This window comes from Chroicocephalus ridibundus, chromosome Z (assembly GCF_963924245.1).
Source record: "Chroicocephalus ridibundus chromosome Z, bChrRid1.1, whole genome shotgun sequence".
Taxonomy (NCBI): Eukaryota; Metazoa; Chordata; class Aves; order Charadriiformes; family Laridae; genus Chroicocephalus; species Chroicocephalus ridibundus.
This window is the reverse complement of record NC_086316.1, coordinates 36,279,953-36,296,032: the sequence shown is the minus strand read 5'-3', so window position 1 is coordinate 36,296,032 and position 16,080 is coordinate 36,279,953. Positions and strand designations below refer to the sequence as shown.

The 16,080-nt window shown below is 35.9% G+C and overlaps 1 protein-coding gene across 3 annotated transcripts in view; it reads right to left on the bottom strand.

Moving 5' to 3' along the window:
• Window positions 1-16,080, bottom strand: part of AUH (AU RNA binding methylglutaconyl-CoA hydratase) — a 111,613-nt gene that overhangs the window by 49,717 nt on the left and 45,816 nt on the right. For 2 of the 3 annotated variants that reach the window (XM_063319453.1, XM_063319452.1), the window contains 2 exons: window positions 12,159-12,251; window positions 11,172-11,228 (listed from right to left, as the gene is read on the bottom strand). The exons of the other annotated variant lie outside the window; for it this stretch is intronic. In XM_063319453.1, the coding sequence (XP_063175523.1) occupies window positions 11,172-11,228; window positions 12,159-12,251 (150 nt within the window). The remainder of the gene's footprint in view (window positions 1-11,171; window positions 11,229-12,158; window positions 12,252-16,080) is intronic. 3 annotated transcript variants of the gene reach the window in all.

Genomic DNA, 16,080 nt, shown 5'->3' with positions numbered 1-16,080 from the left:
GCTGGTTTGTTTTCATTAACAGTCAGATGACTGTTATGACATGATCAAAACCAAAAACTGTTACATTGAACAGAAATCCTGTAACTAATCACCTGGTAGGGTGACCATGACTATTTCCAGACACTTCCTCAGCCTCTGTAAGCCAGTGACAGATTGCAGTTATTAACAGGTCAGTGAATAAATTAATTCCAGGGCACTGGAAATTATGCTCATGAAATGAAAAGTGGCCTTGCTGACACTGCATCACTATTTCTAGACAGTGTGCTTGAACACCAAATAAATCTCACAACTTGGATGAATGCCAAAAACTAGTGACCTAGTTTCATTAGGGTGGGAAAAGACTAGCAATTGGTCCTATGAGAGCAGATTACCAAAATAACTTCACACAAAAACATTCCATAGAGAATTTTCTTGAAATCAGACATTTTCCAACCTAACAGGTCACTAAAAATCCTCTCTCCCTGCAAAATGCCACAGTCTCAGATCCATTAAAGTTTAAAGTTAAAATGCACTTACATTACTCGTGTTACATTCTGATTAAACAGAATAAATATTATCTTCTTTCCATCTCATTATGATTTTCCATCTAATTCATAATAATTTACCACTTTTTTGTATCAAAACAACTTCTGCATTTTCAGTGAAAAAATTAACACTTCAGGCTTAAACAAAGAGTTTTTATTAATAAAAGTAAGTCTATTTTTAAATATTCACCACACAGTAATTTGCTCAGTAATCTTTGATTAAAAATTCCTTGGCTTCTCTTCAAAAAACACACTGAGTATGGATGAGCTCAACAGCTGTCGACATAATTTTTAGGAACTTACGAAGCATTGTTGCGTCTATACTAGCCCCCATTTATATGCTCCAGCTGGTACTCCAGAGCCCCAGTCCCAATTTTTCGCCCCCAGTAACATGTATATTGAGATGGAAACATATTGAAGAGGGGAATAATTATAACAATACACAGTAGAAGATATTTCGTCATCTTCTTTTCATCTTTCCAAAGCCTGTTGCTTCTTGTAAATTGCTTTCCATTCACTAACCAAGTGAAGTGCAGAAGGCAAACTGAAATACCACTAGAAAACTATTGCACAGCTAAAAATCCCACAACATTCTTTTATAAGCCAGACTTGAACATGACATAGTAATGCAATGCATTAATCCCACCCAGCAATCACTGCTTACACAAGTCCTTACTACAACATGCCAATGACTTAACTGCAACTCTTCTCTGTGTGCTATGCACAGTAAGGGTCACTTGTGGAATGACTTACAAAAAAGATCTAGAATTTAAAAGACAGGAACATACTGCTCATTTAATCTCCCCAAAATTCTGCGTTTTTTGTTTCCCTCTAAATTCCCCCTGGATTCATTACTACTGAAGCAAATCCTGAAGGATGATCATAGGTTTTGTAGTTTTTACTGTGGCAAACACTGACTTCAATGGAAATTTTGACCAAATAATGACATCAAGACTTGTAACTAAGTTTTGGAAGAACATACCCATCATTTAAATTTCAAAAATGCTGTGGGAGTATCGGGGGGGGGAAAGAATAAACAGAACAAAAAGACATTTCTTTAACAGAATTAATAGGGAAGTTTTAGCATCTTAATTCTTTCTCCTCCTTTATTAAAAACTTCTTAAATCCTCAGGTTTGTACCTCCAACCTGTCTTGTTTCTCTGTCAGTAACCTCCTGATCAGCATGCGTTTCTCTCTTGCACCTTCTGTCTCTGCTTCTTTGCACAATGTCTTTGTTCAAATATAACGTTTCTTGAGGGCTCCATCCCAAATATATGTACAGACTGTGGCAGTATCATAGCTAGGTTCTGTCAAACTGTAGACTTAAAAAAAATAAAGGGCAAGTGAAGGAGGGGAAGGGGGGCCACAGAAGCTGAGTCACTTAAAACCGCTTACAGTGGCTTATGAGCTGTTTGACTCCTAAGTATGAATGCTGCTTTTCTCATGTGCAAGAGTCTTGCAGGTCTTCTACACATACTTTTTATCTCAGCTTCTGCAGCTAAAAAACACATTCGGTCATCACTTTTAAAGAACTACCAAAAACTACCAAGTGATACATAATTGATCAGCTACATATGTTAGTGTCCAATGTCTCATCTTCATCATCTTGTATTAAATTCTGTCTATCACTACGCAGATTAACAAGCTCCTTAACACTACAAAGAGTATTTTCGTCACCCTTTTAACACATCTTATTTAGGGACAAAACAAGAACTAAAATGAGGAGTTTATGTTTTCTGCGCTGTCAATGCAAAGAGACAGGGGTGCTGCACAGCAATTAAGACTTCCAAAATTGCCTACACGATATGAGTAATCTTCTTCACTCCTTTTATTTCGTTGTCTTCCACTGTTCTGGTATGTTTTTCATACACACATACAGATAGTTAGTAATGATACATTTCTACTTGATTCTGCCACTAAAAGATAAAGTTTTATTTTTCCCTCACCACCTCAAGAAATTAGAAAATAAATCACCAACCTAGATCAACTGGCTCATGTATTTTCATTTATCATTGATTTTTTAAAGTTAATAATTTTCTGTACTAGACTCTTACTTTCACCTGCTTATTTTCTCTGTCTTTCGTAACACTCCCTAAGGAGTTCTTTCTCCTTACCACTTGTGTTACCATAGAGATAGGAGGAGTAGAGAAAAATTTGTATTAGTTTGCCAAATAGAGCATAAGTGAAGCGACAGGAAGGAAGGACACTATTGAGACAATACTTAATCTTTGTCAATGAGCTGAAGTAGCAGTGAGTCTCCTCAATACAACAACACAAAAAGGTAATTTGACAAGAAGGTGGAGAACCTTAAAATTCAGAGCTGCTGACTATGGAAGAAGCTGAGCCTAGAACTTTGAAGCTCAGGACTTTTGTTTTAGCTCCTAGTCCACCGCAAGAGGTAAGACAAGTCAGTAGCTACTGAATTTAATTTGTCTAACACTAAATTCCAAAACACAATTTTTTTTAATTAAAAAAAACCACACAACTTCAGTATGCCAATTTTTAAAATAAATTTTCATGCAACTGTATTTTCCATATCCAGCAATTTTTATTCTTCTCATGCCCCACCTTTCCCCAGAAACATCACTTATTATTAGTCTTCCTTTCGTTTTTGCATAAGCTTAAAAATAAGGAGTTGAAATACAAGAACTTTACACGAAAGCGTGCAATTGAAAGTATTTATAATGATTTTGGGCTGACAAGAGAGCCTGAGATAGACATCATGTGCTGGTTTCAGGACATGTTTGGGGATGAAAAGGGTGGTCTTTTGCAAAGTAAAAAAAGGTGCTCTTGTACAAAGTACATTAGTCTTTGTAAAACTTCCAAAATTAATTCCAAACTTTGAGCAAAGGGAAAAATCATTTCATCAAAGGCATTCATGAACTCTGATGGATCTTTATAAGTGAATACAAAACTCATTTACCCAATTAGTTGCAAGTGTGTATACAGATCATTTTAAATTGTAACTGACTTTGGAAATATAAAGGTTACTTTACCCAGCAGCATTTTAGATCATTCTTTTCTCTATTTACTTTATTCTCTCCGTGTCCTTTTCACTTGAGTACCCCAAGTGAATATATCTTACTTTGCACCTATGCTATGAAATCTACTGTGAATTCCACTCATGTTGTTACAGTCTGCCTAAACTGTAGTTTCTATTCAGTGTCATACTAATCTATATATAGTGAGAAAATATAATTGCAAAAGTAAAGTTTGGGTTTCCTGTCTTTTCAAAGCTTCACTCCTTGGCTACCCATGGCACAGAAATGGACTGGAAAAGATGCAAATGTGATAGTAAAACCATGCTCACTGAAACGGTACCTGAACGAGGCTTAAATCTACGTGATTTAAGGAGGACGGAAGAAACCAAACCATTTTTTACATTTTTTCATTTTTCTGTATGTACAGTATTTTACATTTTTTCACTTTTCTTTATGTATGTACTCATTCAAAAATGTGTAATCCATCAATCTCACAAAACCATTTTCAAACCAGTGAAAGCAAATGTACTTATATACCTGTAAGAATGAGGAAAACAATTGACAACATTGCTCAGGTTGTAAGAATGAATTTTAATTAAAAAAGTACTCAAAAATTTAATATCGATATCAAGAACAATGTTTTGACATCCCCAAAACATGACAGAGGTCTAAAGAACATTCAATCATTGTTTGTTGCTAATGATTAATTTCTCCATAGGTGTATTATATAATCTCAGACCTTCTATGCTTTGCTTTCCAAGACCAAGAAAATTCGCTTTCTCTCCTCTTACACTTCCTCTAATATTCAACTTGGCTTCTGGGGCTTTCTTGCATCCTCGTTTTACTTCCTCCTTCCTCTGCAGCACCAGAGGACTAACTTTAACTAGATACAGTATATTGGGGATGCAGCGCTGCTCCTTATGATATTGAAATTTCTCAAACATCTGTTAATTCTGATTTGTGAACAAGACATCTCCAAATTTAGGTTAGGAAGAAATGCTCTGCAATCTCTGCTAACAGAAACAACTAGACTGCCAGAAGTGGTCAATTTCTTACACTGCATTTGATATTTTGAATAACTTTCTATACAACTGCAGTCACTTGGGACACTGATGATAGCCTTGGACACCTCCTTTTTCTGTAGTGTAAAACCACTAGTTGTGGTTTTAATACGGTTTTGGAAAGTGTTCTATGGCTGGCATGCAATGGGAAAAGCACAGATTGTTCTGTGGATTACCCTGCAAAGGTAAGTACTGTATGCTTCATGTAGATATAGGGGATAGTTCTGATGACATGGAGTTCTATTATCTTCTCTTCTGCTGTACGTTGCCACTACTTGCAAAGTATTCTAAGACTGTAAATAAAATCTGCAAAAGATCAGTCTTATGCATGGAGCTTTTGCAGTGCTAGTTTTGCATGACATTTTGAAGTTTTGCCTCAACACCATCACCATTACAACGGATCATAAAGCTAGGGAGATAATGAGTCATTTGATGAAAAATCAGCTTATTTTTATTTAAGAAAAAGAAAACGTAAGAACCACAATTCTCCCTAACTTACAGAAGCAGAACCAATTTACCTCCCTCTAGTAACATTCTATATATTGTGTTTAATTACTTTGAGTAAAGAGTGGATGTTTAAACATCTGTTTTCTACATTATTAGCAATTTTTTACTTCAGGCCATTCATTTAACATGACGCATAAAATAAACATCACAAAATATTAAAATGCAAATAAAGCTATCTAGACTTCAGATGATTGAAGAAAAAGTAGATAAACACCCTTAGAGTAACTAATTTGAGCATTTTACTGTATCAAATCATAATAGGCTTGTAAATGCTCATGTTAGACCTCAGTAAAAAAAAATTTAATAGTTTTTCCTAATTGTAAGGGAAGAAGAAGAAGAAAGTGCATCTTCTTGGTTGTTTCACAGTAAATAAATTTTAAAGAACAATATTGATGAAATGCTGAAGATGTTGATTCAGGAGCTTATTTGAAACTCTCTTCTATTTAACCTGGGAACTCTACAATATTAAAAATCTGACACAAGACTGCAATACAGATACAGGAGAAGTAAGAGAACTCACAAGAGAGTTTATGGATTAACTGAAAAAAAGAGAAACCAACTCAAAGCTAACTGTTTCATTTTGGGCTTTTTTTCCCAATCAGTCAGTCAGCTGTCACAGGGGTAACAGCTGAATTTTAAAAAGGTAAGAAGACTCAATGTAATGAGTAAAAACATTGTCCATGTAAGAACTATGGAAACTCTATGGAAAAAGTAAAGGAGAAGACAAGAGTAAGGTAGTGAGAGTAGGAATAAAGATCGGATGGAGAAGTATAGTATTACTCAGGCAAGATGTATAAAGTTACACAAAATAAGCGGATTTTTGTTTCTAAATATCTCTGTAATACTGTACTATCAAATAGCATCTATACGCAGAAAAAAGACACTAAATGTGCAGAAGTCCTGCTTCAGAAACTACCACAAATGGTGACACTTTAATTTTTTCAGTATTTGTCAAATTCAAATATTCCTATTACTGTTGAAACTGAAGTATAGTTTCTAAAGAATATTTCAACAATATATTGTAAGGTACGTCAGATTTCAACTTGAAATGTCTGACATTTTATTTAACCTTTACACTTGGATGAATTGTACAACTACTGCTGTTAGCAAGATCACATTCTGTATGAGTTTTTCACATCTGGAAATTCCCTTGACATCGTTCTCATCCAAAATGTAATATTTTTTCAGCTTTAAAATGCAACCTGTAACAGAGACCTTCACGTTGTTTTTAAAAACAAACAATGAATACTTTAAGAAATAAGGAAAATACACAATGATTACCTAAATCCAGTTTTCATTCTTACACTCATTTTCTTCCTATGCAAAGAAAACTGATTTGTCAGTGTGTTCCTCTATCATCTTTTATAATCTTATAATCTACAAGTACTATAAATTACACACACACGTTATAAAGTTTAGAAAAACAGTCAAAACAATACTATTACCAAAGTGGGAAAAGGAAATCACAGAAATACTGCCATTAAATCTCTCCCTTGCTATATCTTTTAAAGACAAAAAACAGACCAGCCTACTATGTAACAAAGATTCAGTTTCAGCTCTGGAAAAACAGGATTCAATGTAACTTTAAGATGCAAAAAGAAGACAGGTTATTTACAAAGACTTTTTAGAAGATTTAACAGAGATTTTTTAAATTTTTTTTTTAAAGTCTTCTTGGTAAAACATGCTTTTAAACTGAATGCTGTCAAGGAAAGCATGATTGTAGGGATCGTGTGCTGGGTTTTTATTTTACCTTTAAACAGTGGAAGACAGCTCTGTAATAAAGTAGTGGGGTTTTGGGGAGGAGCAGGGAAGAAAAAAGGCAAAATTTGTTTTGATGAGCTGAATGAAGCCTTGCTAATTAAAATGTCTTTATAAACAAAACCAGAAAAAGGAGTGACAGCTGTAAGCACACAGGCCAGTAGCTACAGTTTTAATCTAGCCAGGTCGAATTATCTGCTGACACAAGTGTATTAATTTCAATGAAGTTCCATTTTTTTTGTCTTTTTTTTTGTGGAAACGTAATTGTTGATATATACCAATACCTCAGCTTTACATATGAAACTTTCACAGAAAAAAAAAGCATACAGAAAACCCAAATTATTTTTTATATATAAACCTATCTTTCCTAGTTCTTATTATCACAGAATATTTTCCCTAGTACAGCCAATGATATCTCATTCTAGTAACAAAGTAAGAAAGTTTATGTATGCTGTTTACAAGCATTTTTATCTTCTCATAACAGATTACTGAGTGGTATACAAATAAGATACTAACAAATAAAAGCAGATCTGCCAGCAAGGTATCATCTATCAATTGCAGGCCCAGTATAACATCCATTGTGAAAGTCTAGAGATAAACAACAGAAATAAAAAATGGGTGGAGATAGCTTTAAAACATTACACAGCAGAAAAGCAAAGCACTTCAGATACAAATGCTCCAGAACACAATTTTCAGCTAAGGAGAAACTTGTCACTGTGAAACCCTTTTTTTGCAAGTTGAAAGACACCAGAAACCACATTCAATTAATGAAAAAGGTTTGCTTTCATTTTACTTCAGTTTGGGAAATAAAAACAAAGAGAAGGAATACGATTTCTGTGTAAAAAAGACTCTTCCTACGTTATGCTGAGTTCTGTACAGACTACAGCGTTACACAGAAAATAAGTTGTTTAAACAGCTTTTTGACTAAGAGATCCAAAAAATGAACTCCTTTTAGCAACAAGCAACTTTGAGAAAGACTCTGGCTGATAAAAAGCATCTCCTTAAACCGAAGAACTAATAAAGTCTGTTTTCACTGGGAAATCCTGTCTCATACAAATCTTTGCTGTCCAGAGAGAGGAGTATTCTGACTGAAACACTTTCCACAGCTAGGACATCCACAATGCCTCCCTCCTGTGCCCACTCTTTCATGCCCAATAATAGGTTAGTTCGTGCTGAAACTTTTCATCTGAGGACAATAAAATTTTCCCTTCATCTAACGACCTACTTGTAATAAAATTCTAGGGACCATCTTTTTTCACAACCAATATCCTGTAGTCAAATTAAACCACAACTGGCCAACCCCAAGTTCATAGGGAAGAAAAGTGAGGAAAAGAGGGGATGAACAGACAAACAGACAGTCTGACATATATGCCTGTTGTGGTGGCATAAGACTGCTTGTGCAATGAATACTGATTGGCACAGTTTTTTAGAAAACAAAAATCGTCAATATTCATTCTCAGGTAACTTCCCCAGCACCGAGTTACCAAGTCGTCTTCTCTCTGTTACACGCTTCCTCTAGTTCTCTGAATCTTGACTTCCTTACTAGAAGTGGGATGTAGTGAAGAGGAAAAATGGAAAGATTTTTTACCTTCCCTAGATCACAGTCTGGCAACTAAGGCTTTTTTCATAGTGGTAAGAATTGGATTTAAATTTCCAAAGGTAGAAAAATCAATCTTTCTCCCTCCCAACCTAAGCAGACGGTCTGTGCAAAAAGCTGTTGTATAAAAGGAGGCACTGCTGTCACCCCACTTGGTCTTGCTCTGCTGTCTGCCATGGATGAATTTTCTGAGGAGACTCACCTGCTACCACAGGTAAGGCATGCTCTACAAATGCCTACCTGGTTAAGACTCTCAGCAGACATAGAAGAAACAATTAATTTTGGTATATTAACCAGGATTCAACTAACTGCTGCTCAATCTTGGACTACAAAACGTTGCAGTACTTCTGTACATATTCAAAAGCAATATTTCTCAGAGCTGGGAAACATATGTTAAAACTGGTTGGTCACCAGACAGCAGGTAGTGCAGGAGCATTGGTCCTTTTCATGACCCCATTTCAAAATAAGATGGAATGAAACAACATAAAACAAGGTCTAAAAGCTCATAGCCGATCTGCCCTGAATCTATATTTTAATAATATTAAATTCTAATAACTGTCTTCTAACATAGCTTTTTGAGTGCAACTTCCCGGGTTTTTAAAAAAAGTGAACAGAAAATAAGGAAGTTCTTCATACAGCCTCAGACACCCACATTGATCATCACCCAAGTTAAGATCTCTACATCTGTCATGTACTCATGGCAGCTGATGGAGCAGAATAAACACGGTAGTAGCTCCAAGGGACCTACTTCAAAGAAGAAACACATTTTGCCAGTGTGTTTCAGAGGTACTAGATGGCAGTAAAAACCTAATTGAGGTCTTTTAATGGCTACAGCTGTTTTCAGCTCCACTTGAAGTAAACACTGTAAGAAAATATTCCATTAACCCACGAAGCCTATGATTCAAGTGGGCTTCTCTACCTAAATGCAAAATTCCTTCACTCATTCTTCACTTTCTGGTGACACAAAGCATGGTCTGTTACTATTTGGATGACAGGAGCCAAAAAGGGTTGAAACATTGTCATTGCTCAAGAGGACTGCTGCAAGTACAGGCTGATCAGGCAAAAGTTGTGATAAGCTCTAATACCCTTGGCAAAAATAATCCTCAGAAAGGCTGATAGGAATAGGGAAAAAACTGATCACTGAACTTACCCCAAAACATTTCAAGTTTAAAAGGTATTGTAACATGGTGAAATCTGTCACATTTTCAAGAAGTTGAAGACATATGCCCAGATCATTATTTTAGGATGAGAAAACAAACGTTTTTCAAACCTCAGCCTTTCAATAACAATAAAACATTCTGAATTAAACTCATAATGAGTCAGTCATGTAACATTTCAAGGTGAAAGCATTAGAAGTTTGAAACATCTATAATTAACTGAACATAAGGAAACATAAGACAGCCTAAATAAGCTGAATACTGAGAATACATGGAGAACTTGATCTGAATTTATTGAACTGCAGAGCATTTCTCCAACAGTCTCCTGCAGAATTCCTTAGGAGAGGGCGGAATGGAAGGACAAAGGGAAAAAAATTGCCAACAAAGATAAACAACAAAATTTTCTGTCTTTTTCTTCGCTAGGACTTATTGTCAACGCACATTATTTCATGAGAACACCACCAGAAGGAAATGCATTCTAAAAATCATCTACACTATTATCTTTATCCACTGCTAAAAAGAGACCAGTCATCATAATTCACTTTTCCTTATGTAAAATGTATCTCTGACCACAAAGAAAAAGAGACAGGGAGAAAGAATTGGCTGAAGTCACAATTCAACAATAACCATAATAATAGAGCACTTGAAATTGCACAATAATTGCCTAGATTAGTGATAGGATGGGATAGATCTTACACAAAGTTCATACCAGTGCTCCTATTATGATAGTTCTTACTGTCCTCTCTACATGAGCCACAACGGTATCCAACTAAAATTTGATACAGTGTTTTCAATATAAATTCCACCAATTAGAAAGAAAACAGGGGCAAATAAAGGGTATAAAGTTCCCCTGAACTTCCAGAAATGAAGGCCAAAGGTAGGTGGGGGTCACAGGGATGCACTTGTTTTCGAGTTATTGCCCTTTCCCCAGAAAGGCAGATATCTTAATTCAAGTGACAACTATTTATCCATAAAATAAAAACAAAAGGTTTCATAACACAAAGACCTCTCAAACATTATTCATTATCTAACTTCCATTCACCTTGAATCCAGGAAGAGTGAGTCAACTGGCCTTCCAGATAGAAAAGAGGTTTATGACCCCAAAACTCTCAAGAAATGTTGGTAAAACATATACTTTCAATTTTTAAACTCTTTACAACCAATTTACAAGCAGCATGACAACAGAATTTGAATCCTAAAGTACTAGATGTTATGTAAAAGTGGATCATTATTTAAATTACCATTTTTGTACACTGATAGTTAACTCCCACCTTTTTTCCTAGTCTGATCCTTAGCAAAGTTATTCAGCTTTCAGATCAAGACATCAAATGTCATTTACAGAATCACTCAATACTTAGTTAATGAAGACTTTGATTAAAAACATAATATACAAGTGCCACTCCCTAAAAATGAGAAATACATTTTTTAATTATTTTTTGGTAAGTAATATGAGCCATAATCTTTACAACAAGATCCTTAATAGAACTATAAAAGTAAGAAGAAATTGGTAAACAACAATCCAAAATCAAATATCAAGAGCATGTGTTATTTAGTTATCCGTGGTAACAAAAGCAAAACATTCATACCTGCACCTGGAATGATTGCCAACTTTGTTTCAACTAGGCCCATTTTAGCAGAAGAGGCTAAAACACAGAATGTAAATGGGTTCTTACTATAATGTATAGGAAAAAAAACTTTGGAAAATAGGTAATAATGACCTACAAGATTGTTACATTTCCTTCATAAAGAACAATCACTTAGAAAAAAAGAAATTGTTTATGAATATCTTTAAATAGATTCAACTGATCTGCTTTTAGTAAAAGATCCAACTACTCCCATCAAGGCAAGTTCTGTACTTTATTAAATTTCACATAGCAAGTAAGCAATTACAGTAAGTAACAGAGACTTATTCGCAAAATTTAAAATACTAACAGAAAAAGACTGTTACTGTTTAACGTCTTAAAATGGGGTAGAATGTTGTATCTGGTTATTATGAATTCTCTAAGGGTCAAACAGTTTTATATACCCTAAGTTACTGGCAACTGTTCAGAACCAAGTTTCCGTTTACTTTCCACCAAATGGCTTTACAGTTCTGACAGCTGGATAGGTCAAGGCTCCTCTTTTCAAGTGCTGTTGTCATTTTTCTTTTATAACAGCTTAATTGCTTGTGTAATAGTACTGTCACTAACAACTTTTGCTTTTTCCCTGCAACCTGTTTAGATAAAATCAAATCTCCATCTAGAACGCTTCAAATACAGAAGAGGAGAATACTTTAACCACGAAATAAAGTATCAAAACAACTACGTAAGCCTTCCAGCAATACTGATAAAATGAAGGCCATAAGAATAAAACAAAACATGTAACAAAAACAATCCAGCTATCAGTAGTAAGTTGTTTGATATTAAACATTAGCAAGTACTTAGACAGGTTTCTGCTAAAACTCTTTAAAATAATTGGTTATAAACAACACCAAGTACAAAATGAGTTTTATAAGATTGTTGCCAAAACAAGGATTAGTCAAGCCATCTGCAACACTAGTAATCCTATGTTCTATAAACAGAAATCAGACCCACCTGCCACTCTTATATCACAGGCTAACGCAAGTTCTAGGCCACCACCTAATGCAGCTCCATCTATTGCAGCAATAGTAGGTACAGGCAGATTAGCTGAAAAAGAAAGCACCAATTAACACTGGCCTCATAAAGAACATCTCTGAAACACCATTTCATTAAATTTTGTTCAAAGTACAGTCATGCTATAGGAAAAAAGTTTCATAAAACAAAGTGGGTCCAAAAATTGATTGCTCAGTAACACTGTGGCAAAAAACCCGACCATCCCTCTGGACCGCTCTGTGGCTGAACACGTTTGCAAACCTTCTTCTCTAGCTTCTGCTTACTTTTGACAAAAATCTGAATAGTAAATGCCAAAAACATCCGTTGCAGAACTAGGCAAAAAACAAAACAGGAATACTTAAAAAAGGCAAATACACCAACAGTCCCAGTTGAAATACAGATGTCTTATCACGTGATGCTAGCATAGCTGCAAGCTCTCTGTGTCTTAATGTTCCCAGAGGTGGTGTGGCCACCAGTACTGCCCCTATTCTGCTGTACAGCAGAAGCGAACAGCTTAATGGAATGCGGGAAAGTTTTCAGTCTGATAAACAGCTGCACTTGCTGCCAGGACACATAACAGGTAGCAGTGCTCCAGAGGTCTTTGTGACCATGGCATGGCTTGTATTTAACTTATCATCAGTGCTCTGACACAGGGAAGTCATTTAAAAATTCAGCTTAAAGTACTACTCCTCAACTCAAACGAGTCTTCAGCACAAACTCGAAGAAGTTTGATGAAAAATGTATTTTTTACTTGAGATATAAACTTGTGTATTACAGCTTTAATTATATTTAACATGACATTTACCACAAGCTATCAATAATTTTAAGGTATACTCAAACAATATCTAAGTGGTACATTTTTGCTACTAAAGTTCCAAAGATAGTCAAAAGCAATTCATTAGCTGAACACTTTTGTGTACAGCTTGTTGAAAGGTTAAACCAGCTCTTGACAGCGATAGTTTTGTCTGCAGACACTAAAAAAGTATTTTCTTTGCTTTCATGTTTCAGCTACTTGAATTCAATGACCAGTTTGTCCAGTCTTAGTTGGAAATTGAAAAATAAAAAAAAAAACTGCTGCCAAAATATAAATGAAAATGAGGTGTGAAAAGGAGGTTCTCTCCCTCTAAAATCTGGATGGGTAATGTGACTAAAAATTATTAATTTAATGTATTAATTACAAGTAATACTTCCTTTCTTTAGTGAACTATTTAGTCCTAAATTGCTGTAAACTGTTCCAGAAGTTGTGCTGCCTAGCTTACCTCTTTCCTTTCTGACAGATACACTTCAGATAACTTCATTATTTTAAAAAGATCAATTAATGTATAGTAGCATGAATAAATCCGTATACAAAGAGGTAGTCACCCACGGGCTAACAAAATATCAAATTAAACAAAAGGCTATTTTTAGCCACAAATCAACATCCTTTTATGGTTAACAAATAATGAAAATACAATTGTCTTTAAGAAAAGAACAAAAATTTACCAATGCTTTTCAAGACTATAACATGCTTTAAATAAAAGTCCCTTGGTTGCTGGTTTAGATCATGATTAAAAGCGATTATCTGAATCAATTCTAACACCAAAAGAGACTACTGATTACTGTCGCAACATCAAGCACTTGGAGTCACTTAGAAGAGACAAGGTATCCATCGTATTTGCCATCTACCAAAGAAGGCACAGCAGACCGAGGAATAGGAGTAAAATCTGTTCTTTCTCCATTTATTTTTTCAGTTACATGGGAAGGCAAGAAAAGGATGCAACTCTCATTTCCAGCATGGCCAGGTTGCTGACCAAAACTCATATCCCTCATAACCATCACCATAACCAATTTGACAAACAGTCTTGCAATCCAAGTTCAAGGCTGATACAGCTAACATTTCTCTAAAAGGAATCTACCTGCCTTTGCCATAGGTAAATCAAAAATAATTTGCCTGAATATGAAAGCATAGTCATTAATACTGTAGTTTTCAGCAGTTACTGCCTGCATGTATGTTCCATTTCTCAGAGTCTAGGAAACAGTATCTGGAGCACTATTTACACAACTTTTGCAGTACTCACAGTACAGCGTGGTGCAGCTGAAATGCTGGTGGGAAGGGATGCCATCCAGAGGGACCTGGACAGACTTGGGAGTTGGGCCCATGTAAACCTCAGGAAGCTCAACAAGGCCAAGTGCAAGGTCCTGCATGTGGGTCGGGGCAATCCCAAGCACAAATACAGGCTGGGCAGACAATGGACTGAGAGGAGCCCTGAGGAGAACGACTTGAAGGTGTTGGTGGATGAGAAGCTCAACACGACCCAGCAACTTACACTCACAGCCCAGAAAGCCAACCACATCCTGAGCTGCATCAAAAGAAGCGTGGCGAGCAGGTTGAGGGACATGATTCTGCCCCTTTACTCTGCTCTGGTGAGACCTCACCTGGAGTACTGCATCCAGCTCTGGGGTCCCCTACATAAGAAGGACATGGATCTGTTGGTGTGAGTCCAGAGGAGGACCACAAAGATGATCAGAGGGCTGGAGCAACACTCCTATGAAGACAGGCTGAGAGAGTTGGAGTTGTTCAGCCTGGAGATGAAAAGGCTCTGGGGAGACCTTATAGCAGCCTTCCAGTACCGAAAGGGGGCCTACAGGAAAGATGGGGAGGGACTCTTCATCAGGGAGTAGAGTGATAGGTCAAAGGGTAATGGTTTTAAACTGAAAGAGGGGAGATTTACATCAGATATTAGGAAAAAAGTCTTTATTCTGAGGGTGGTGAGACACTGGAACAGGCTGCCAAGAGAAGCTGTGGATGCCCCATCCCTGGAAGTGTTCAAGACCAGGCTGGATGGGGCTTTGAGCAGCCTGGTCTAGTGGGAGGTGTCCCTGCCCAGAGCGGGGGGGTTGCAACTAGATGATCTTTAAGGTGCCTTCCAACCCAAACCATTCTATGATTCTATGACTCTACTCCAAGGCAGTCTATTTCAATATGGTAAGTAACTTCCAGATATAGCTATGGTACAATTCAAGTAGGCTATCGCACCCAGAAATGAAACTTACAGAAAGAATATTATAAAATAGCTTGGTTTCAAGAATTACAGGCAGGATTCCTATCAAGAAATAGTAAAATTCATAATTCAAAAAGGAGAAACAACAATTTGATACCATATGTTAGAATCACCACTTCCCAAGGATACTAATTTTAATGGATAACCTGATGTGGAAGTTGACCATGAATGAAAGGCAAAATACAATTTTTTTTTACAATAGTTATGTGCACACATATCAAAAGAAAATTAATCCTTTTAACACATTCTTTTGAAGCATCAGAAAAAGCAATACAGAAATAAATTAACAATTCCTCTGGATTGTAAACTGAGTTTCTAAGTCACTAGAACTTATTACCAAGGGTAAAGCTTCTTGGAATATTCATATTTTGCAGCACAAGAGGCATTTGTTCATGTTTATCTGCACAAATTTAATACACAACTGCCAAAACTGTTAAGCTCCTAACGAAAACAAAGATGATGTTTGACAAATCCTGCCCTGTAGACTTCACTGGGTTGTATGTACTCAAATTTTAAGAACAATATGTAAATAGACAAGTCAACCTTCACAATGATTCTACATACATAAATAACACATAAAAATTTCAGGCCATTGTTGTACTACTAATCATTAGTGCTAGATTCTGTATTTGATACAGGTTTATCAATGTGCGATCATGAGCTCCACAGTAAAGTACACAACAGGAATTAGAAATATATATCAAAGAAACAAAGTAATTAAACTAAATTAGAGTGTACAACACACAAACAAGAGTAGACCATGTATATACACACGTTAAAGTTCTTAGAAGTAGTTAAAAAAAGATTAAATAATAAGCAGCATTAAACTGCAATCAGAGAAT